Consider the following 23,212-nt stretch of genomic DNA (forward strand, 5'->3'; position numbering starts at 1 on the left):
ACAGAACACCTGACATCCGTGAGGAGTTAGAGGGGACCTGGGGTGAGCAGTGAGCCGAGACGGCTGGAGAAGGCACAGGTCGACCTGAATCTTGGAGGAGGGGGTGTACTCAGCTGGGGAAATGTTCTGGCACACTGAGTACGGGCCAGGGGGGCCTGGCGGGCAGCAGGCCTCACACTGCTCTGCGTGTGCGTGCCTCTAAGCCCACCACTTACACAGACGTCCAGGCCTCGTAACCACCGCTTAGGCGGCCTCTGTTATTGTTCCCACTTCACAGATGAGCAAACCTGAGGCTCGGAGTCATTAGGAGCCAGTGACCCGCAATTCTGATGAAGCCTAGGCAGCGTGGCCTCAGCACCCACAGGCATAACTTGTTTTATTCCTTAATCAGGGGCAGAACTACAGGATTAGATAACTGGTTAGAGAGGGGTATGAAAAGAGCCAAGAACTGCGCACCATGACTGCGATGTGGAAGGCGTGGCTCCGGGTAGCCGTTACACCTTGGAGGCCGATGACATCTCCCAAAGAGCACACAGTGAAGAGATGCTGGGGGCACAGCTGGGGACATCCAAATTCAAGGGCTTGTAGAGAAGACGGAGAAGGCCAGACGGGTGAGTCAAAGCCCCAACATGAGGGCCGGCGCTGTGGTGTAGTGGGTAAAGTCGCCGCCCGCAGTGCCAGCATCGTATATGGGCACTGGTTCTAGTCCCGGCTGCTCCACTTCTGATCCAGCTCTCTGCTGTGGCCTGGGAAAGCAGTAGAAGATGGTCCATGTTCTTGGGCCCACGAGAGAGACCTGGAAGAGGCTCCCGGCTTCAGATCGGTGCAGTTCTGGCTGTTGCAACCATCTGGGGAGTGAACCAGAGGATGGACAATCTCTATATATGCCTCTCTGTAACTCTGCCTTTCAAATAAATAAATAAATAAATACATAAATAAATCTAAAAAAAAAAAAAAGCAAAACACTGAAGTCCCAACATGAAACACACGCCATAAGCTGATCGTGTGTCAGAAACGATCCCCAACTCCACACCCTCAGAGGGGGCTGCCCTCTTCCTCTTGCCAGCTCACCTGCCCTAATGCCTCTGACTTTGTAACAGTGCCTGCTTCAGCAGCACGTATAGTAAAACTCTGGTAAAATGCTGGCTGTGGATCCAGCTGCTCCACTTCCAACCCAGCTCCCTGCTAATGTGCCTGTGGAAGCAGCAAAGGATGGTCCAAATGCTTGGGCCCCTGCACCCATGTGGGAGACCCAGAAGCTCCTGGCTCCTGGTGTCAGCCTGACCCAGCCCCAGCCATTTTGGCCATTTGGGAGAGAACCAGCAAATGGAGGCCCTCTCCCCCCAACACATACCCCATCTCTCTCTTTCTGTAATTCTGCCTTTCAAATAAATAATTCTTAAAATGCCTTCTGCTGTATGTATAGACTAGGGAAACACTCTAATGCATACATTAGACTATTGACATTTTATACTTTTCAAAAATTTTTATTTAGTTTTCTTTGTTTGAAAGGGAGAAAGAGCGAGAGAGAGATAGACCCACAACAGATGGTGCTGGACTGGGCTGGGCTAAGCCAGGAGCCAGGAACTCCATCTACGTCTTTCATATGAGTAGCAGGAATCCCTGTAGGTGAACCGTAATTTGTTGCCTCCCAGGAAACCGTTAGCAGGAAGCTGGATCGGAAGCTGAGGCAGGACTCTGACTCTATCCCAGGGATTCTGATACAGGATGTGGGTGTCCCAAGGAGCAGCTTTTTTTTTTTTTCATTTTAAAAAATTTTTATTTTTTAAAGATTTATGTATTTATTGAAAGTCAGAGTTACACAGAGAGAGGAGAGGCAGACAGAGAGAGAGAGAGAGAGAGAGAGAGAGAGAGGTCTTCCATCCACTGATTCACTCTCCAGATGGCTGCAACGGCTGGAGCTGCACCAATCTGAAGCCAGGAGCCAGGAGCTTCTTCCAGGTCTCCCACGCAGGTGCAGAGGCACCAGGACTTGGGCCATCTTCTACTGCTTTCCCAGGCCATAGCAGAGAGCTGGATCGGAAGAGGAGCAGCTGGGACTCGAACCAGTGCCCATATATGATGCTGGCGTTTCAGGCCAGGGTGTTAACCCACTGTGCCACACACAGCGCCGCCTCCCCCCACCCCCACCCCAAGCAGCAGTTTAACACCCATGCCACTCTGCCAGCACTTGTACTTTTTCCTAAATCCAGTATTTCATGACAAAAACTTGTCAAAAACTTAAAACAAGGACAGCTTTCTAATAAACTAGCCTCCACTCCCAGGCCATAAGTTGATATTACTGTTTGAAATGCTATTTTTTTAAAAAAAGATTTATTTGAAAGGCAGAGTTACAGAGAGAGAGAGAGAGAGAGAGAGAGAGAGAGAAAGGGAGGGAGGGAGGGAGGGAGAGAGAGGGAGGGAGAGAGAGATTCCATCCATTGGTTCACTCGCCAAATGGCTGCAACCAGGCCAGAGCCAGGAGTCAGGAGCTTCATCCAGGTCTCCCACATGGGTGCAGGGGCCCAAGCACTTGGGCCATCCTCTGCTGCTTTCCCAAGCCATTCACAGGGAGCAGGATTAGAGGTGGAGCAGCTGGGACTCAAATTGGTGCCCATATGGGCATATGGTGGCTTAACCCGTTAGGCCACAGCGCTGGCCCTGAAATGCCATTTTTGCTATATTGGGTTAAATATAAATCTTTCACCTACTTGTTTTTACTTTTTCTAATGTGGCTACTAGAAATTTACAGTCACACAGTGGCTTGCATTGTTTTCACCAGCAGTGGTTCTTCAGTCTCACTGGGACTTTGAAGCCACTTAGGCATTTCAAGTGTGGCCTCATCACCTCTCAGGGACCCCTCCTCCTCCTCCTATCACATCGGCAACACCTGAATTTTGGAAGGGGCCACCTTCAAACCACAGAAATATATTATTCATCTTTTTTAGTAGTTTAGATTCGTCCAGACGTTATTATCAGTTGATAAATTCTGATTAGGCTAACTGGCTTGATAGGACGGCTTGCACTAAGCATCTGGCTTATCGTTATTCTTAAAGATTCTGAAACACAGAATTACAAAGGGGCGGGGAGAGAAAGAGGTCTTCCATCTGCCAGTTCACTCCCCAAATGGCTGGAACGGCCAGGTCTGGGCCAGGCCCAGGCCAAGCCTGGACATCCCATTCATGGACCCAGGCACCTGAGCTGGCACCCCCTCCATCGTCTCCCGGAGGGTGGCATCACCCGGGCACCTGAGCCGGCACCCCTCCATCCTCTCCCTGTGGGCGGAAGGCACCCGGGCACCTGAGCCGGCACCGCTCCATCCTCTCCCTGTGGGTGGCATCACCTGGGCACCTGAGCCGGCACCCCCTCCATCGTCTCCCTGTGGGTGGCATCACCCGGGCACCTGAGCCGGCACCCCTCCATCTTCTCCCTGTGGGTGGCAGGCACCGGGGCACCTGGGCCGGCACCCCCTCCATCGTCTCCCTGTGGGTGGCAGGCACCCGGGCACCTGAGCTGGCACCCCCTCCATCCTCTCCCTGTGGGCGGCATCACCCGGGCACCTGAGCCGGCACCCCCTCCATCGTCTCCCTGTGGGTGGCATCACCCGGGCACCTGAGCCGGCACCCCTCCATCTTCTCCCTGTGGGCAGCAGGCACCCGGGCACCTGAGCCGGCACCCCCTCCATCGTCTCCCTGTGGGTGGCAGGCACCGGGGCACCTGAGCCGGCACCCCCTCCATCCTCTCCCGGAGGGTGGCATCACCCGGGCGCCTGAGCCGGCATCTGCCGCCTCCCCAGCCTGTGCGCAGGGCGCTGGGTCAGGCAGCGGAGCAGCTGGGACCAGAACCGGGACAAAACAGGCACTAGCATTCGGGACCAGGGACTCCCGCGCCCCACGCAGGCCCTAATGGGGTTATTTCGAGGACGTTTTTCGTGCACCTAGTGATTGAAATGGACAGCTGGTCACCGTCTGAAAGAGAATTCAACCCACTGATAAAGCTTTCATTATAAACCACCGCAAAATGTCTCCGAACGAGGGGAACAAGCACCACAAACGTATCTACATGAGTTTTTTTAAATAAATTCCTAAAAACTGAGAAAGCGAAGGAGTCCAAGTGGCTGCATTAAAAAAAAAAGTCTGGAAATGCAAAAATAATAAATAAATAATAAAATAATAATAAAAATAATAAATAAATAATTAGCTGACAAAAGATTTAAAGTTGGTGAGCGGTCAGCAGGGTTTTGGGCATTAACTGGCCACCGCCAGGGCCCCCTCCCGCGCCAGATAGCGGACCCACGGGGTCAGGACCCACCGCGTAGGGCGGCGCCCACGGCCGCGGCCCTGACGCGCGATTCGCCGTCTTCCGGCTGCTCCACCTCTTGGCCACAGCGTCTTCTGGGCGCTCGCACCGCGCCCCTCGGACGCAGGGCGGCCGGGCTCCACCCGCGCGGTGACGTCAGCGCAGGCGCGCCGCGCGTGCGCGCCTGGAAGCCTGGGCGGGACGGCCCGAGGCTCCGCCCCGGGGGTGGGGCGTGGGAGCGTGGCTCGCGGAGTCGTGCTGCTCTGGGAGCGGATGGGCGGGCGTTCCAGCTATCGCGAGAGCGGCGCTTGATGACGCACGGGAGGGCGGGAGCCGTCGCGGGCGCCGGCGGGTGCGTTTGAATCTGTTCCGAGCGCGGGAAACGGCGGGTCCCGGGGACTTGGTGAGCGCCGAGGTTGCGGAGCGGGATCGGCTTCGAAGTAGGGGCCGCGGGAACAGCTGGGTTCGGGCGGGCGGGCTCCGCCTGGTGGAGTCGGGGTTTGACTTAGCCCGTGGGCCGCCAGCGGCTCTGACGGGAACGGAGGCTGCGGCCAGCGCCCCGGCCAGCGCAGCCGGACTGTGCTGTCCGCCTCGGGGTGGGGCGGGGGGACCCCGAGCCCTGGACTCGGCTGACCCCCGGAGGTCCTGGCCTGAGAGAGGACCTCCCGGCCCTGGTCCCGGAGCGGAGCCCCCCAAGCCCTGGACCCCCTCCTGCGCCAAGTCCTGCGCGGTAGCAGTGCCCGGGGCTGGGTTCGGTGCCTCCGTGAGGAGCGGGTCTGGGGAACTCGACAGCTTTCTGACGCTCGTCTTGACGCAGTTGCAGGCTTGCCCCCCGGAGACGGACAGCCGGGCGATGCGATGAGCGCTCCCCTTGGGAGTTGCACTCGGGCCGCACGGGCCAGGTCTTTTGCCCAGATGGTGCAGGAAACCTAAAGGGACGCCGTGCTGAGGCGTGGACTGAGTGTAAGTTGAACAGTTCGTGGTCAGACGCTGCGGCCGTTACCGCGGGAGTGGGAAGCGGGGCGGTCAGCCCGGCGCCCTGCATCGCGCCTGGGCCTGGAGCGGACGGCAGCGGCCGGGGTTGGGCGGAAGCAGAGCGGGCAGCCTTGCCGCGCCCCGGTGTGTGCGTGGCCGTGCTGGTCAGCGCTCCCCGGGGGGTGGTGACGTGGGGGGTCGCGAGTTTCTGCGTGGACACGAAGATCTAGGGTTCCGGGTTGTGACGACGCCTAGTGCCATCCGTAGCGGTCATTATCCCAGCGCGGGCGATTTTTATTTATTTTTTAAGCGGACGGCCTGTGCTGCACAGGTGCACCCTCATTGGCTGTGGCTTCATCGTTAGGTGCTTGTCTTTCTAGCGGGGTACCTGTTAGCATCAGGTGGCGCACGTGTAAACCGGGGTTCGCTGGGGAAACAGACTGGGAGGAGCGTGCTCACTTAGTTTCCCCTGGGCGCTCATTATCCTGCGGGATGCGAGGACCTGCCAGGGCGGGGCACTAACGAGCTCCCCAGCGACCCCCCCCGCGCTGTTTTCCTTCTCACTTGGAATAACAAGTGACTCTAAGCCCGGGGTTTTGTTGATGGAGGTGAATGATGCCTTAGAAAGGAAGTCTTCAGAATTGGAATCAGCCCGTTCTTTGGTTGAATTGACTCAAATCTGCCTGAACCAGCGGCTTGCTAAGGCACTAAAGAGGGCGAGAAGGTGAGCTTCCTGGGGCCCCGCGGATTTCTTGATGAAAACATGTCATTAACGTTATGTTGGTAATACTTTCAGTAACCAAAATAAGTTGTGCTTTAGATACTATAACTTGTTTTTATGTCAGAATGTTGTTAGAAACTGTCTAGATGGTGCAGGAATTTTCTTGTAGTAGTTCTTGAATGTTTTAATAACAAAGCTTGTAGGAAAAGGCACATTTGCAAATTTAAGTTCCAGAGTGATTGTGTTTTCCACCAGGGTTTCAAAATAAATGCCATTTGAACAGTCTCATCTGTCATGGAAAAACGTGAGACATTTGTGCAAGCCGTGTCTAAGGAGCTGGTTGGAGAGTTTTTGCAATTTGTTCAGCTTGATGTAAGTTTTATGTTTTAAACTTATTCTGATTTTGGCTGTTACTGTATAAAATAATGATGTAGAAACATCATGTCTTCCAAGTGAAATACAGTTTTTTAGTGAAATTTTTTAAAAAGGTTTATTTATTTATTTGAAAGGCTGAGTTAGAGAGAAGGGGAGAGACAAAGAGATCTTCCCTCTGCTGGTTGACTCCCCAAATGACCGTTTTGGCTGGGGCTGGGCCAAGCCAAAGCCAGGAGCTTCATCCAGGTCTCCCACATGGGTGCAGGAGCCCAGGCACTTGGGCCATCTTCCAGTGCTTTCCCAAGCCATTAGCAGGGAGCTGGATAGGTAGTAGAGAAGCTGAGATTTGAACTGGCACCTTTTTGGGATGCCAGCATTACAGGCAGAGATTTAACCCACTGTGTCACAGCACAGGCGCCTTCAGTTACTCTTTAGAGACCAATGTTTATTTGTTTTTTTTTGTTTTTTTTTGTTTTTTTTTTTTTTTTGACAGGCAGAGTGGACAGTGAGAGAGAGAGACAGAGAGAAAGGTCTTCCTTTGCCGTTGGTTCACCCTCCAATGGCCGCCGCGGCCGGCGCACCGCGCTGATCCGATGGCAGGAGCCAGGAGCCAGGTGCTTTTCCTGGTCTCCCATGGGGTGCAGGGCCCAAGCACCTGGGCCGTCCTCCACTGCACTCCCTGGCCACAGCAGAGAGCTGGCCTGGAAGAGGGGCAACCGGGACAGAATCCGGCACCCCGACCGGGACTAGAACCCGGTGTGCCGGCGCCGCAAGGCGGAGGATTAGCCTAGTGAGCCGCGGCGCCGGCCCGAGACCAATGTTTATTTGTAAAAAGAGAACAAAATTCAGTAGGCTCAAATAGACGTGCTAATGGGCTAAGCTAAGATGTAAAAGATAAACAGAAGGCAACCCATCAATCATGACATTGAGGAAGGACTCATTTAGCTGATGGAACATCTGAAGACTAGAGAAGGCGGGTTGTATTTGAACCTAAAATTTTGCAGAGCCAGAGTATGGAAATGTCAGGTGAGGGGGGGCAGGAGGTGAGGCTAGGGGCTGGGTTACTTGGGCCTTCTACACCATTAGAAGGAGTTCAGACGTCATCCTGAGTGGGTAAGATGGAGACTTTGAGCAGGGAGGGATCTGGCATTTTGTAGCATTCTGCTGGTTAATTAGCTGTTAGTATGATTCCATTGATTCTTACTTTATTCAATAGGGTATAATCCATTACTGCCACGATTTTGGTGCTCAGATTGATTCAGAATTGCCTACAGGCAGTCCCACTTCTACCCCTCCCTGTTTTACTTTTTTTTTTTTTAAGAGTTAATTATTTGAACAGTGGAGTGAGAGGAGGAGGAGGAGGGAGGAAAGACTTTTCTCTCTGCTAGTTGGTTCCCAAATGTGCACAGCAGTTGGCCTGGGCCAGGCTCAAGCAGGGAGACAGGGACTCCATTTGGATCTCTGCTGTAAGTGGCAGGAATTGCAGCACTTGAACCGGCATCTGCTTTCTCCCAGGGTCTGCATTAACAGGAAGCTGGAATCAGGAGCTGGAGCTAGCGATAGACTCATTCACTGCGATGTGGTGATGTGGGATGGACATCCTTTCTTCCGTCCACTGGTTCACTCCCCAAATGGCCACAACGGCCAGAGCTGGGCCGATCTGCAGCCAGGAGCTTCTTCCAGGTCTTCCATGTGTGTGGCAGGGGCCCAAGCACTTGGGCTATCTTCTCCTGCTTTCCTATGCACGTTAGCAGGGATCTGGATTGGAAGTAGAGCCGCCAGGACACAAGCTGGCGCCCACGTGGAATGCCAGCATTGCTGGGTGCAGATGCCCGCTGTGCCACAATGCCAGCCCTGGGATGAGCATTCTAGCTCCTAACCTCTAAAGTATGCACTCACCTCATCAGGCAGTTTCTTTACCTAGCCCCTACAGCTTGGGTAATGGTCTGTAATTTGCTCTGTCAGAGAATGGGTGGAGCCATCTGCTCACAGAGGAAATGAGGACAGTTGTGAAGATCACAAAGGGTCTCGTTTGGCTGAGGGGAGAGAATGATGTTGGGGTGATTGGAAGGCGATGTTGAGGGTCCACATGGGGTTTAAGTGGAATCAGCCGACATGGCTGCATTTTTTTCTGTTATTGTTGCTGTTATTGTTGAACTCTTTTTTTTTTTTTGTAACCTATTTATGGGTCTCAAGATGGTATACATATGGTTCAATTTTAGGCAAGATTTTGCTAAATGGATGAAATTGTAAACTCCCAGATTAGAATACTAGGAAAGAATAGATGGAGGAAAAATTTGCTACTTTCTATTTCATAATCTGTACGTTTTCCCTTTTAGCAATAAATTTTGAAAATACACCAAACTTTTTTTTTTTTTAAATATTTATTTATTTATTTGAAAGGCAGAGTTACAGAGAGGCAGAGGCAGAGAGAGAGAAAAAGAGGTTCTCCATCCACTGATTCACTCCCCAGATAGCCACAATGGCTGAAGCTAGGAGCCAGGAGCTTCGTTTGAGTCTCCTACGTGGGTGCAGGGGCCCCAGGACTTGGGCCACCTTCTACTGCTTTCCCAGGCACATTATCAGGGAGCTGGACCGCAAGTGGAACAACCAGGACTTGAACTGGCGCCCATATGGGATGCTGGCGCTCCAGGCTAGGGCTTTAAGCCACTGCTCCACAGTGCCAGCCCCTACACTAGGCTCTTGAACTTCTGTTAACACTTTTCTGTTGATGCCATTTGAGAAGGATACAGTGAATTTTTTATGCTTGAAATATGACATTTGCTATTTCTTTTACAGAAAGATGCCTCTGATCCTTTCAGCCTCAATGAATTATTGGAGGAGTTATCAAGGAAACAGAAAGAAGAATTATGGGAAAGGCTGAAGAATTTATTAACAGACATGTTGTTAGAAAGCCCAGTGGATGGTTGGCAGACAGTGCAAGTCCAGGGTGAAGATGATATGGAAACAGAGCATAGTTCAAAAATGGTATGAGTTCTTCAAAAATAACAAATGCTCTCCTTTTCTCTGTTAAAAAATAATTATGTATTGTATATAATTAAATTTTAAGCTAAGCAAATTTTTTGATGTTGGAAGTCAGAATCTAGGAAGTTAAGTTGATTGATTGTGCATTTTTACCATTTTTTAGTCCTAGTGTTGTTAATGTTTCTAATGACAGTTCAGTGTTACTGTTCTTTCAGGACAATTGACTTGTATTCAGAGTAAAAAAAATTTTAAATTAGGGGCAGCGTTGTGGCATAGGAAGTTGAGCCGCCTCCTTTGACTACAACATCCCATATGGCCTCTAGTTCATGATCCAGCTGCTCATTTCCAGTCAACTTCCTGCTCATGTGCCTGAGAGCAGGGGAAGATGGCCCAGATGTCTGGTACCCTGCCCTCACGTGGGAAACCTGGAAGAATCTCCAGGCTCCTGGCTTCAGCCTGGCACAACCCTGCCCATTGTGGCCATTTGGGAAATAAACCTGGGGATGGAAGATCTCTCTCTCTCTCTTAGTCTCTTCCTCTCTGTAACTGCCTTTCAAATTTTAAAAAATAAAAAAAATTTTTTTTAATTTGAGAGGTGGGGAGAGCTCCTATTTGCTGGTTCATTCTGCAAATACTTGCCATGGCTGGGGCTCGGGCTGGGTCAGGTTCAGGCTGGAGCTGGGAGTGCAGTCCAGGTCTCATGCGGTGACAGGGATCCAAGACTTGAACCATCGTCTGCTGCTTAACAGGGTGCATATCAGGAAGGAATCTGGATTTGGGAGCAGAGCTAAGTTGCAGAACCAGGCACTGAAATGGGATGTGGGCATCCCAGCCAGTGTCTTAACTGCTAGGTCAGATGCCTGCCCCTTGAATTCTACTTTAACTCAGTTTTTCAACTAAACTAACTTGACTTAATTTTAGAAATTTAGTAACTTTTAAATTTCTTTTAAAAATTGAGGTTTAATTTGATGATTTTAATTCACTTGTGTTTTAATTTTTCATTTATAGAGAAAAAGTATAGAAATAATGCATGCAGTTACATCTGTGATTCTCATCTCTGTATCTGTAATAAACGAGAGTGAGAATTTTGAAGCCTTGCTGGAATGTGCTGTTATATTAAATGGTAAGCTGACCTTATTATAAGTGGCATATTTAGAAGTGGGGCATTGAAATTACTGTGAAAGTGACCTCCTTGTTTCCATGAACATTGTTGACTTCAGAAGCAGACGTGGTGAGAAGGCGTAGCTTTGCAGTCGAACGGTACTCTGCCCTCCAAGGAGCACACTGCAGTGACTGTCCTGAATAGTCACTCTGCTTTGGGCTCCCTTTTCCTGTTTTAGATGGTGAAGATGTGTAATAACTGCTATTGTTGATAAACTTTCAGGAAAGTCTTATTGGACTTAAAGGACCAATGACCAAGAACTTATTTGAAGAAAAAATATCTGATTATAAATTTCACAGCGCGTGACTGTTGCTAGATAGTGTCAGGTTAACCAAGAATTTGTGACTTTGGAGTTTTTCCTGTGGTTGTGTTGTAAATATATCTGAGTAGTTGTTGGCGCCTTAGTTGTTACTGAGGTTTAACTGGTGGTACTTCTGGTCAAGTTTTAACTGAGCTGTCAGACTATGGTTATTAACTGAGTAGTTCTTGTAGTGTGAATTAATGACAAGATCTGATTATGAAATAGTTATATAAAACTGTAGGTATAAAGGATTAAAGTAATTTAAAGTAATGCATTTTAAGGGCAATCTCCCAAGCTCCCTCGTGATGTGTGAGCATAATTAGTTCATGGGACACACCTTTCATCAGGCTTTGCGTTCTGAGCATTGCTGGTTGTGTTTCTGTTTACTGTGTTGTTTTATTCTGAATTCTTGAATCTAAATGCAGCATCCTACTAAAAATCTCCCCTAATCAACATAACAGTGACTCTCAAATACTTTGTGAATTTTACTATCAGTTTGTTTTCAGTCTCCAAAAGCTGATAAAATGATGAGCACTACCTTTTATGTTAGTATAATGGCTTTCAGAAAGTCACAGATTATAACTATGCATATATTATTAGTATTATAATTTGATTATAGGGCTTTTCTGTTAATAACAGCACTATAATTTTTATATTCATTATAATGGCAACTTTTACTATTTTTCATCTCTAGGCCAAAATTTGAGGGCTGCCCAATGAGATAGTAGTAAGTAGACCTGACCTGGCTCATTCATTTACATTTAGTTAGCTTCAAGATCTGCCTCTCAAATTTGGGATTTGGGCAATATCTCTCTGAGGCTTACAGTTCTAAAATTCTTTGTTCTAGTTTGTCTTTTTTTTTTTTTTTTTTTTTAAATGACTGACTTATTTGAAAGAGTTATAGAGAGAAAGAAAGGAAGAGACAGAGAGAGAGAGATTTTTATTCCACTGATTCACTCCTCAAATGGCCACAGTGGCTGGAGCTGGGTCAGGCTGAAGGCAGGAGCCAGGAGCTAGGAGCTTTGTGCAGGTCTCCCATGTGGGTGCAGATGCCCAAGTACTTAGGCCATCCTCTGCTGCTTTCCCAGGTGTATTAGCAGGGAGCTGGATAAGAAGTAGAGCAATTGGCATGCAAACTAGCACCCGTGTGGAATGCCAGAATTGGGAACGGCTGCTTAACGCACTACGCCACAATGCTGGTCCCTGCCTCTGGTCTGTTTTTATAACAGGAGTAAAAATTTTAATTAATATTATTCAAGTTCTATAATAATTAGCAGAAATTTTGGCAAGGTAAACATTAGTTAATATTCACTTGGGAAAGCTTTTCGATATACAAAGTCAAAATGCTCTCAACTATTGAATCTGAACTAATAAGAATTTGCTTTATAAACTGAAAAATTACTGTGCTTTGTTTTAGGTATTTTATATGCATTACCTGAATCTGAACGAAAACTACAGAACTCCATTCAAGATTTGTGTGTCAGATGGTGGGAGAGAGGCCTACCTGCCAAGGAGGATATGGGGAAGACTGCTTTTATCATGCTACTAAGGAAGAGCCTTGAGACCAAAAGAGTGTGTTTACTTTCTTAAGTATACACTTTACTAGAAACGGGTTGTGTTTGACTATGCATGGCCTGACTATGGTAGTTTTGAGTTGGAGGATTTTTTTTTCAAGATTTATTTGTTTATTTGAAAGTTAGAGTTACAGAGAGAAGGAGCGAAAGAGAGGTCTTCCATTCACTGTTTCACTCCCTAGATGGCTACAACAGCTGGGGCTGGGCCAGGCAGGAGCTTCTTCTGGGTCTCCCCTGTGGGTGGTAGGGACCCAAACACTTGGGCCATGCTCTGCTGCTTTTTCCAGGCCATTAGCAGAGAACTGGATTAGAAGTGAAGCAACCAGCACTTGAATTGGCACTCATACTGATGCTGGCTTCCTAGGTGGCAGCTTTACCTACTACACTGCAACACCAGCCTTAAGAAGGTGTTTTAAGGCCGGTGCTGTGGCTCAATAGGCTAATCCTCCACCTGCGGCACCGGCACACTGGGTTCTAGTCCTGGTCGGGGTGCCAGATTCTGTCCCGGTTGCCCCTCTTCCAGGCCAGCTCTCTGCTATGGCCCGGGAGTGCAGTGGAGGATGGCCCAGGTGCTTGGGCCCTGCACCCCATGGGAGACCAGGAGAAGCACCTGGCTCCTGCCTTCGGATCAGCACTGCGCACCAGCTGCAGCGCACCAGCCGTGGCGGCCATTGGAGGGTGAACCAACGGCAAAAGGAAGACCTTTCTCTCTGTCTCTCTCTCCCACTGTCCTCTCTGCCTGTAAAAAAAAAAAAAAGTGTTTTAAAACGCTAAGATGTTCACAAGTCAAGAATGAATGCAAAGGCTCCATATTATACTTTTTTTGGAAAAATTTGTTTGAAAGAGTTTCAGAGAGAGAAGGAGAGAGATCTTCCATTCACTAGTGTAACCCTCAAATGGCTGCAATGGCCAGGACTGAGTCAGGCTGAAACCAGAAGCCTGGGACTCCATCCACGTCTCCCAGATGGCTGCAGGGGCCCAAGCATTTGAGCTATCTTCTGCTGCCTTCCCAGGCACATTATCAGGGAGCTGGATTGGTAGTGGAGCAGCCGGAACTTGATCTGGCATTAATAGGGGATGCTGACTCACAGGTGGCAAATTAGCCACTGGTGCCACAGTGCCGGCCCTCTGTATTACAGTTCTGATGCCAGGCTTCCTCTTCCATTTTCCTGAGGGTGTGGCCTCTGACCTCCCTGTTGACACTTCTGAGTCACAAAGTGACTGCTCCATTTCCGTCTCCATCTTCTCTGAGTTCTAGGCAAGAGAAGACAGGGGAGCACACAGGGCCAAATCTCAGATTCTGAGTTTGTCTCCATGGCCTCTTCTGTCTGCTGGGTTAGTGAAGAAGGGCTGAGCTACTGAGACAGGCTGCAGTAACGGCGGCCTGTGCGTGTGGTTCTCTGAGGGGCACACACTGATGGAGCCTGTGTTCCTAACACCCCACATCGGGGTGGGCAGGAGTGGACAGGGAAAGCCGGGGGTGGGAATGCATGTAGGATTAGGGATTACTACTGGGATCATTTCACATTGCAGGGCGGTTCTAAGGAAGTTGCTGCTTAGATGAGGAAGATGTTTGATGGGCGAATGTAACTTGGTCTATTTCTCATACTTTGATCATTGGTATACAGCTCAGAAATTTAGAAAAATAATACTCCACACCCACCGTTAAGACAAAAAACGTGTGTGTTCATTTTACAAAGTTGGATTGGACAAGTAAAACTCATCTTCAGTTATTGTTATTTTGGGAGTATTTTTTTTTTTTTTTTTTTTTTTTTTTGGACAGGCAGAGTGGACAGTGTGAGAGAGAGAGACAGAGAGATAGGTCTTCCTTTGCCGTTGGTTCACCCTCCAATGGCTGCTGCGGCCGGTGCACCGCACTGATCCGAAGGCAGGAGCCAGGTGCTTCTCCTGGTCTCCCATGGGGTGCAGGGCCCAAGCACCTGGGCCATCCTCCACTGCACTCCCTGGCCATAGCAGAGAGCTGGCCTGGAAGAGGGGCAACCGGGACAGAATCCGGCGCCCCGACCGGGACTAGAACCCGGTGTGCCGGCGTCGCTAGGCGGAGGATTAGCCTAGTGAGCCGCGGCGCCGGCCTATTTTGGGAGTATTAAGAATATTTCTTTTAGATACCTCCTCCACCACCTACCAATACCCCCCCCCCTTTTTTTTTTTTTTAAGATTTATTTATTTGAAAGAGTTACACAGAGAGAGGAGAGGCAGAGAGAGAGAGGGAGAGGGATCTTCCATCCAATGGTTCACTCCCCAGTTTGTTGCAACTGCTGGCGCTGCGCTGATCTGAAGCCAGGAGCTTCTTCGGGTCTCCCACGCAGGTGCGGGGGCTCAAGGAGTTGGGCCATCTTTGCTTTCCCAGGCCATAGCAGAGAGCTGGATCGGAAGTGGAACAGCCAGGTCTCGAGCCGGCGCCCATATGGGATGCCAGCGCTTCAGGCCAGGGTGGTAACCTGTTGAGCCACAGCGCCGGCCCCATTATCCCTTTTTTAGGATAGATTTGGTGGGTCAGTGAGTATGAATTTGAAAGAAAGAATTGGAAAAGAAAAAAGACTTTGAAAATAAAACGTTTGCCTGTTTACACTCCCACCAGTGCCTGAGTGTGAGTCTGCTCTCTTTAGGGAGCAGCAGATTTTAAGGCAGAAAAGCCCTGTTTGGCTCTGTTTAGAGTTTCCCTGCTGGCCAGAGGAGTGATAGAAACCTTTTTTTTTTTTTTTTTTTTTTTTTTTGGTATCATGATTTGTTTTTATGGTATCATTTATTTGTCTTTTTTTTTTTTGACAGGCAGAGTGGACAGTGAGAGACAGAGAGAAAGGTCTTCCTTTGCCGTTGGTTCACCCTCCAATGGCCGCCGCGGCCGGTGCACCACGCTGATCCGATGGCAGGAGCCAGGAGCCAGGTGCTTTTCCTGGTCTCCCATGGGGTGCAGGGCCCAAGCACCTGGGCCATCCTCCACTGTACTCCCTGGCCACAGCAGAGAGCTGGCCTGGAAGAGGGGCAACCGGGACAGAATCCGGCGCCCCAACCGGGACTAGAACCCGGTGTGCTGGTGCCGCTAGGCGGAGGATTAGCCTAGTGAGCCGCGGCGCCGGCTCATTTATTTGTCTTTTTAAAATCCATTTTCCCTGTCATTATTTAGCTTTTTTTTTTTTTTAGGATTTATTTATTTATTTATTTGAAAGCCAGAGTTACACAGGGAGAAGGAGAGGCAGAGAGAGAGAGAGAGAGGTCTTCCATCTGCTGGTTCACTCCCCAGATGGCCGCAATGGCTGGAGCTGCGCCAATCCGAAGCCAGGAGCCAGGAGCTTCTGGGTCTCCAAGTGGGTGCAGGGGCCCAAAGTCTTGGGCCATCTTCTGCTTTCCCAGGCCACAACAGAGAGCTGGACCGGAAGTAGAACAGCTGGGACTAGGACCAGCACCCATATGGGATGCTGACATTGCAGGCAGTGGCTTTACCCACTACGCCAGAGTGCTGGCCCCTATTTAGCTTTTAAATCAAGGCTCTATTTTTTTTTTCCTTAAGGCTCTATTTTTAGTGACTTTAAATTAATTATAGTAGTTGTACTCATTTATGCAGTACAGTGTGGCATTTCAATACTGTGTACAATGTGTAATGATCAGAACAGAGAAGTAATTGTACCCATCACTTGAAACATTAACCATTTCTTTGTGCTGAGAACATTCAGAATCCTCTCCACTGTCAGTTTGAAATAGGCAATTAGTTGTTGTCAGCGTGGTTCCCTTACTGTGCCACAGAACATCAGAAGTCACTCCTCCTGTCCAACTGCTTCCTGTTCACCGTTTTCTCTCCATCCTCCTTAGTAACCCTTCCCAGGCTCCAGTATCCACTGACTACTTCACCGAGATCAGCTTTGTCGATTCCACATAAATGACAGTACTTGAAGTTTTTGAAAAATGGGATGAACGATAAGTTTTGGGCAGACGTTTAGCCCAGCAGTTAAGACACTGCTTGGAATATCTGTGTTCCATGTTGGAGTACTGCGTTTGGTGCTTGGCTCCAGCTCTTGACTCCAGTTTCCTGCTAATATAAACCCGGGGGACAGCAGTGATGACTCAGCTAATTGCATTCCTTCCATCCATGTGGGAGAGCTGGATTGCATTTCTGGATCCTGGCTTTGACCTTGCCCAGTCCAGCCATTGTAGGCACTGGGAGAGTGAACTAGTGGGTGGGCGCTCTCTGCCTTTTAAAATCAAAAATTTTATTTTATTTATTTATTTTTAATCTTAAAGACTTATTTATTTATTTGAAAGAGTTGCACAGAGAGAGGAGAGGCAGAGAGAGAGACAGAATTACAGAGAGAGGCAGAGAGAGAGGTGTTTGTCTTCCATCTGATGGTTCACTCCCCAACTGGCCACAGTGGCCAGAGCTGCACTGATCTGAAGCCAGCAGCCAGGAGCTTCCTCCCGGTCCCCCACATGGATGCAGGGGCCCAAGGACTTGGGCCATCTGTACTGCTTTCCCAGGCCATAGCAGAGAGCTGAATCGGAAGCGGAGCAGCCGGGACTCGAACTGGCGCCCGTATGGGATGCTGGCGTTCCAGGCCAGGGTGTTAACCCACTGCACCACAGCACTGGCCCCCTAAATTAAAAATTTTACATGTTAAAAATTTGTTTTGGTATACAAATAATTATGTAACTTATGCATAGTTTTATTGTATACATTTTGATGAACTTTGTGAAGACTCTTTGTACGTGAGAACATGTGGTATTTGTCTTTGTGTGCCTGACTTATCTCTCTGCAGTTCCATGTTACTGCAAGTAGTGGAGTATTATTATTTTTATGGCTGAATAATACTCCATCGTGTCATCCAGCAGTGGCCACGTAGATTGAGTCCATATCTTGGCTATTGTGAGTACTGTCGCAGTAAACATGCAGTGCCAGGTGTCTCTGACTGCTGATTTCATTTCCTTTGTGTTTGTGTGTGTACATGTGTGTATTGCTGGATTAAATGGCAGTTTTGTTCTAGGGTTTTTAGGAGTTTCTGTATTTCCATAGTGACTATACTAATTTACATTTCCACCAGCAGCGTATCCCTTTCAATAGAATTCCCCTTTTCTCTGTGTCCTGCCACTGGAATTTGTTTTTTTTTTTTTTGTCCTTTTTGATAATAGCCATTCTTCCTGGGGTAGGATGATACCTCAAGGTGGTTTAGCTTTGCATTTCCCTGGTGATAGTGGTATTGAGAATTTTTTCATATTTTCCTTTGTATGTCTTTTCAGAAATATCTGTTCATGTAGTTTGCCCATTTTTAAAAGTGAATTTTTTTTTCCTTTTCAAATGAATAGTCTGCGAATATTTTCTCCCATTCTGCAAATTGTCCCCACTGTTTCCTTGGTTGTGCAGAAACTTTTTAGTTTGATGTAATTCCATTTGTCAACTTTTGCTTTTACCTCCTAAGCTTTTGGGTTTATATTCAAAAAATGCTTGCCCAGACCAATGTTCTAAAGCATTTCTCCTGTTCTAGTAGTTTTACAGCTTTGGGTGTTAAATTTAAGTCTTTGATCCATTTTGAGTTAATTTTTGTACACGGTGAAAAATAGGGGCTAGGGACCGGCATTGTGGTGCAGCAGGGTAAGCTGATACTTGTAATGCTGGCATTCCATATTGGAGTGCCCGTTTGCAGCCCGGCTGTTCTGTGCTGCTGTCCAGCTTCCTGCTAATGTACCTGGGAAGGCAGGAGATGATGGCCCAAGTCCTTGGGAGGTGCTGCCACCTGAATGAAGTTCTAGGCTCCCTACTTTGGCCTCATCCAGCCCCTGCTGTTACAGTCATTTGGGGAGTAAATCAGCTGATGAAAGATTTATAGATCTCTCTCTCTGTTGTTCTTGCTGGGCCTTTTAACAAAATAGATATTGAACAAAAATAAAGTGTTGTTATTAAAAAGTTAAAATACTTTAAAAAACTAAAAAACACAGAGGCTACTTTTATTCTTTATCTGGATATCCGGGTTTCTCAGCACTGTTTATTGAAGAGATTTTCAAATATCCCATGTATGTTCTCGAGGCTTTTGTCAAAGATCTGTTGTCTGTGGTTGTGTGGATTTATTTCCAGATTCTCAATTCTGTTCCATTGGTCTGTGTGCCTGTTTTGAATGTTCATGCTGTTTGGTTACTGTAACTTTGTAGTATGTTTTGAAGTCGGGTATTGTAATGGCACTAGCTTTGTTCTTTATGCTCAGAATTGCTTTGTCTGTTCAGGGTTTTTTGTGGCTCTGTATGAATTTTAGTAGTATTTTTTTTCTGTTTCTGTGAAGAATGTCACTGATATTTTGGTAGGAGTTGTGCTGAATCTGTAGATCACTTTGATAACATAAATTTAATTTAGAGTTTTAAAACAGTGAAAAATTCAGCTCCTCAGTTGCACTGGTCACATTTTAATAGCTCAGCAGCCAGATGTGGCTAAGGGCTGCTTCACTGGATGGTGCAGACGCTGAACATCTTCATCACTCAGTAACTTCTGTTTAATGGTGCTGGGTATCTGGTTGCTTTTGTGTGTTTTAAAAAATACTCTGTAGAGGCTGATGCTGTGGTGTTGTAGGTTAAGCCTCCACCTGTGGCACCAGCATCCCACATGGGCACCACTTCGTGTCCCAGAGCTCCTCTTCTGATCCAGCTCTCCACATATGGCCTGGGAAAGCAGTGGAGGATGGCCCAAGTCTTTGGGCCCCTGCACCAAGGTGGGAGACACAGAAGAAGCTCCTGGCTCCTGGCTCCTGGCTTTGGATCGGCCCAGCTCAGTCATTATGGCCACGTGGGGAGTAAACCAACAGATGGAAGACCTCTCTCTGTAACTCTGCTTCTCAAATAAATAAATAAATAAATCTATCTTTAAAAAAAATACTCTTTAGAGCTGTAAGTGGTATTCGTGGATTTCAAAATTTGTTTTCATTTGTCGTTATTTCTTACTCTTTGATATGAACCATCTAGAATTATCATTATTTATGGTATAAAATATACTTAATTTAAAATACAACTTTACTAATTGTGAGAAAAATCAAATGTAACGTTTTTCTTTTCTGTTTCATTCCTAGGGTGCAGACATATGTCGACTCTGGCATATTCATCAAGCTTTATATTGCTTTGATTATGATTTGGAGGAAAGTAGTGAAATTAAAGATTTGCTACTGGAGTGCTTCATAAATATTAATTATATCAAGAAAGAAGAGGTAAATAGGCTTATTTGGTCTGTTTGTGACTTTTTGCTTTTTTTTTTGACAGGCAGAGTGGAAAGTGAGAGAGAGAGAGACAGAGAGAAAGGTCCTCCTTTTGCCGTTGGTTCACCCTCCAGTGGCCGCCATGGCCGGCGCACCATGCTGATCCGAAGGCAGGAGCCAGGTGCTTCTCCTGGTCTCCCATGGGGTGCAGGGCCCAAGCACTTGGGCCATCCTCCACTGCACTCCCTGGCCATAGCAGAGAGCTGGCCTGGAAGAGGGGCAACCGGGACAGAATCCGGCGCCCCGACCGGGACTAGAACCCGGTGTGCCGGTGCCGCAAGGTGGAGGATTAGCCTAGTGAGCCACGGTGCCGGCCCTGTTTGTGACTTTTTAATAGAGGTTTGTCCTAAATTCATGTGGCTGTTGTTTGTGGTGTGGTCAGTGTTTTAATAAAAGAGGCACTATTGTATTTATTGTATGTCATTTTTATTGCGTAGTACTAGTGAAGTAAATGCTTTACAAGTACTTGCTTATTTTATCATTAAATGGCATAGTAGCAGGTGTCTGTGTGAATCCCGGGGGAACCATATTACATTTTAAATTAAGAATGATTAAAAATAAGGTTGAGAAAACACTTCCCCATGGATGTGATCTGGCCCTCTGCCCTAATTCCACTTTAATTGGCATTTACTGAAAATCTTCATCACACAGTGTTCTCCATTTATTTTTCCACCCTTCCAGTAAATTAAAAGAGGCTTCTGGACTATGGAAGTGCCCATTGTGGGGTATACCCACATGTGGCTATTGACCATTTGAAATACACTCCATCCCAACTGAGATGTGCCTTAAGTATGAAATACACATAGATTCAAAGACTTAATATGAAAAAAAGGATATAAAATAACTCCTTTATTTTTATTTACATACTTAATACGATAACCATATTTTGGATATATTTCTTTACATAGACTGTTATTAAAATGCATTTAATGTTTCATTAGCATGGCTACTGGAGCATTAAAATTACAGCGAGGCTCACGTAATTCTATTGTATGAGGGTCCCTTGCATCTGGTTTATTGAGCCTGGACTTTGTGTCCGTGCGAGGAAAGCAGAGGAGCTGCAGTGCAGCCTTTGTTTAGCCTAGCAGATGTGTCTCTGAGGGCCTGCAGGGAGTCATCCCTCCCTGAGAGGCAGGAGGGGAAGGCTTCAGGGGAGGAGCAGTACCATGAACATTTTGAAGTACCACTGCACTTGAAAATTGTAGCTTGGCAGATAGCTCTTAACCATGAGAGTACTTCAACTGTGCATGGAACGTAGAGTTTGAAAGATAATTTTGGTGTATTTTGAGAACTGCACATGAAGGGTCTTCAGAGAGTTCATGAAAAATGGGTACTGTGAAAAAACTAGGCCTGAATGCAGACATTTTGTATACTAAAGAGTCTTTTAATTCCATTTTCCGCAAATTTTTTGAAGTACTGTCATATATGAGTCTAAGTTTTGTCATTTACAGATGCTGGAACAAGCTTAGACTTGGCTCCATGTTGACCCTTAAATGCTAGATTTCAAGCACTCTGATTTTTGGATTATGTGGCTCTCTGTAACAGAACCAGAATGAAATGCTTATGGACCAATGGTCAAGTGTATGTAGCTCCATCTCTAGAAGCTGAGGTTCCCCAGAACAGCGGTGCTGCTCAGACTCAGAGAGAGTAGGCTATGTGACTTCCAGCAGCTCAGCCTGCGTGTATAAACTAATCACTAGGTAAACTTCATTTTTAGAAGTAGCTAACATTAACTATTAAATACTCAAAAGAATTGTTTTTAGGAACTTCTTACTTGGTTGCAACTTTAAAATTATGTCCTTTTTTATTTATTTATAGGGAAGGAGATTTCTCAGTTCTCTCTTCAATTGGAATGTAAAATTTATTAAAATGATCCATGAGACCATTAAAAACCAATTGCAGGGATTACAAAAGTAAGTATTAGAGGTAATTAAAATACTATACTGCCTTAATCTGGTATTGATAGATTTTATTTGAGTTGACTTTTTTTTTTTTAAGATTTATTTATTTATTTGAAAGTCAGAGTTACACAGAGAGAGGAGAGGCAGAAAGAGAGAGAGAGAGGTCTTTTATCTGCTGGTTCACTCCCAAAATGGCCACAATGGCCAGAGCCGCGCTGATCTGAAGCTAGAAGCCAGGAATTTCTTCCATGTCTCCCATGAGGGTGCAAGGGCCCAAGGACTTGGGCCATCTTCCATTGCTTTCTCAGGCCACAGCAGAGAGCTGGATCAGAAGTGGAGCAGCCGGGACTTGAGCCGGCAGCCATATGGGATGCCGGCATTGCAGGCTGCAGCTTTACCTGCTACACCACAGAGCCGGCCCCAGATGGTTCTTTAAATAGTTGTGTGATTTGCCAGTTAAATCTTATCTTTGCTAATAATAAAGTCTGTGTCACCAGTCTTTCTGGTAGTATTTTGAATATAATGCATACTTTCCAATTGAATGTGGAGTGAATTATGTGGTGGTTGAAAGAGCTCCGCGGTGGAAGAATCTCTAGAGGTGCCAGGATGGAACCTTCTAGCCCTGTACTGCCACGTCTTCAGGGTGGTGCTTTCACGGCAGATGGTGCTGTCCCTGCTTCAGAGCTATGTACTTAATTTGCTCTTGTACGGAGTACTTTTGTTTTTTTTTTTTTTTTTTAAGATTTCTTTTATTTATTGGCAAGGCATAGTTACAGAGAGAGAGAGAGGGAGAGACAGAGAGATCTTCTGTCTGCGGGTAGAGAGGCCCAAGGACTGGGGCAATCCTCTGCTGTTTTCCCAGGCCATAGCAGGGAGCTGGATCAGAAGTGTAGCAGCTGGGACTCAAACTGGTGCCCACATGGGGTGCCGGCACTGCAGGTAGCGGCTTTATCCGCTACACCACAGTGCTGGCCGCAGTAACAGATTTCTAAACTTAACGTGATTCTAAAACCGATTCTGATACTTTAAGGTGGTTTCTATATTTGAGCAAGACTTAGTATCCTGGAAAGTCTAAAATAACTTAAAATCTTACTTGTGTTAAAACATGATTTTATGCAATGTAGGCACCTTTTTAAAGTTTTACTTACTTTTTTGAAAGGCTGAGAAACAGAGACAAAGACAGAGATAGATATCATCCACCAATTACTCTGCCAGTGCCTGCAGCAGCCAGGGCTGGTCCCGGCTGAAGCCAGGAGTCTGGAACTTCACCTGCTCCTCCCACAGTGGTGGCAGGAGTCCAGGCACTGCTTCCCGGGTACATTAGCACGCATTTTCTGCCAGATCACAAGCAGGGCGGCCAGGACCCAAAGCAGCACTCTGTGTGGAATGCGCATGTCCCGGCCTGCTCTATCACAGCGTCCATGATTGTTTAACATTTTCTGACTTGAGAATTTGGTTCTGGGCTTTTTTCTCATATTTTCACAGAAAATAACATAAAGTTCTGGGGAAGCAGTGACTGTGGAGGGAAGTAGTTTGTCACTTTTCTTTCCCATGTCCCCATTTTTTCCTTTTCTCTTCCTACTCTAGATAAATAGTACCTCTACAGATAATTTGTAAAGTCTTAGTCTTAACTGAATTTCTTCTTCACTGAGGTAACGAATAATACATGTTGAAA

At 47.2% G+C, this 23,212-nt stretch overlaps 1 protein-coding gene across 4 annotated transcripts in view; it reads left to right on the forward strand.

The window, feature by feature from the left end:
• Positions 1 to 4,558: 4,558 nt before the first annotated feature.
• NCAPG2 (non-SMC condensin II complex subunit G2) overlaps positions 4,559 to 23,212 on the forward strand; it is a 71,093-nt gene continuing 52,439 nt past the window's right edge. For 2 of the 4 annotated variants that reach the window (XR_007923740.2, XM_051857033.2), the window contains exons 1-8: positions 4,559 to 4,702; positions 5,117 to 5,262; positions 6,251 to 6,367; positions 9,170 to 9,358; positions 10,364 to 10,478; positions 12,236 to 12,390; positions 19,454 to 19,588; positions 21,455 to 21,549. Coding sequence is in view for 3 of the 4 variants with exons in the window: in XM_051857033.2 (XP_051712993.2) it covers positions 6,290 to 6,367; positions 9,170 to 9,358; positions 10,364 to 10,478; positions 12,236 to 12,390; positions 19,454 to 19,588; positions 21,455 to 21,549 (767 nt within the window). In the remaining variant the exon portion in view is untranslated. Of the gene's footprint in view, positions 4,740 to 5,116; positions 5,263 to 5,882; positions 5,999 to 6,250; positions 6,368 to 9,169; positions 9,359 to 10,363; positions 10,479 to 12,235; positions 12,391 to 19,453; positions 19,589 to 21,454; positions 21,550 to 23,212 lie in introns of all 4 variants that reach the window. The other 2 variants (XM_051857035.2, XM_051857034.2) reach the window with 2 other exon arrangements.

Source organism: Oryctolagus cuniculus, chromosome 7 (genome assembly GCF_964237555.1).
Source record: "Oryctolagus cuniculus chromosome 7, mOryCun1.1, whole genome shotgun sequence".
Taxonomy (NCBI): Eukaryota; Metazoa; Chordata; class Mammalia; order Lagomorpha; family Leporidae; genus Oryctolagus; species Oryctolagus cuniculus.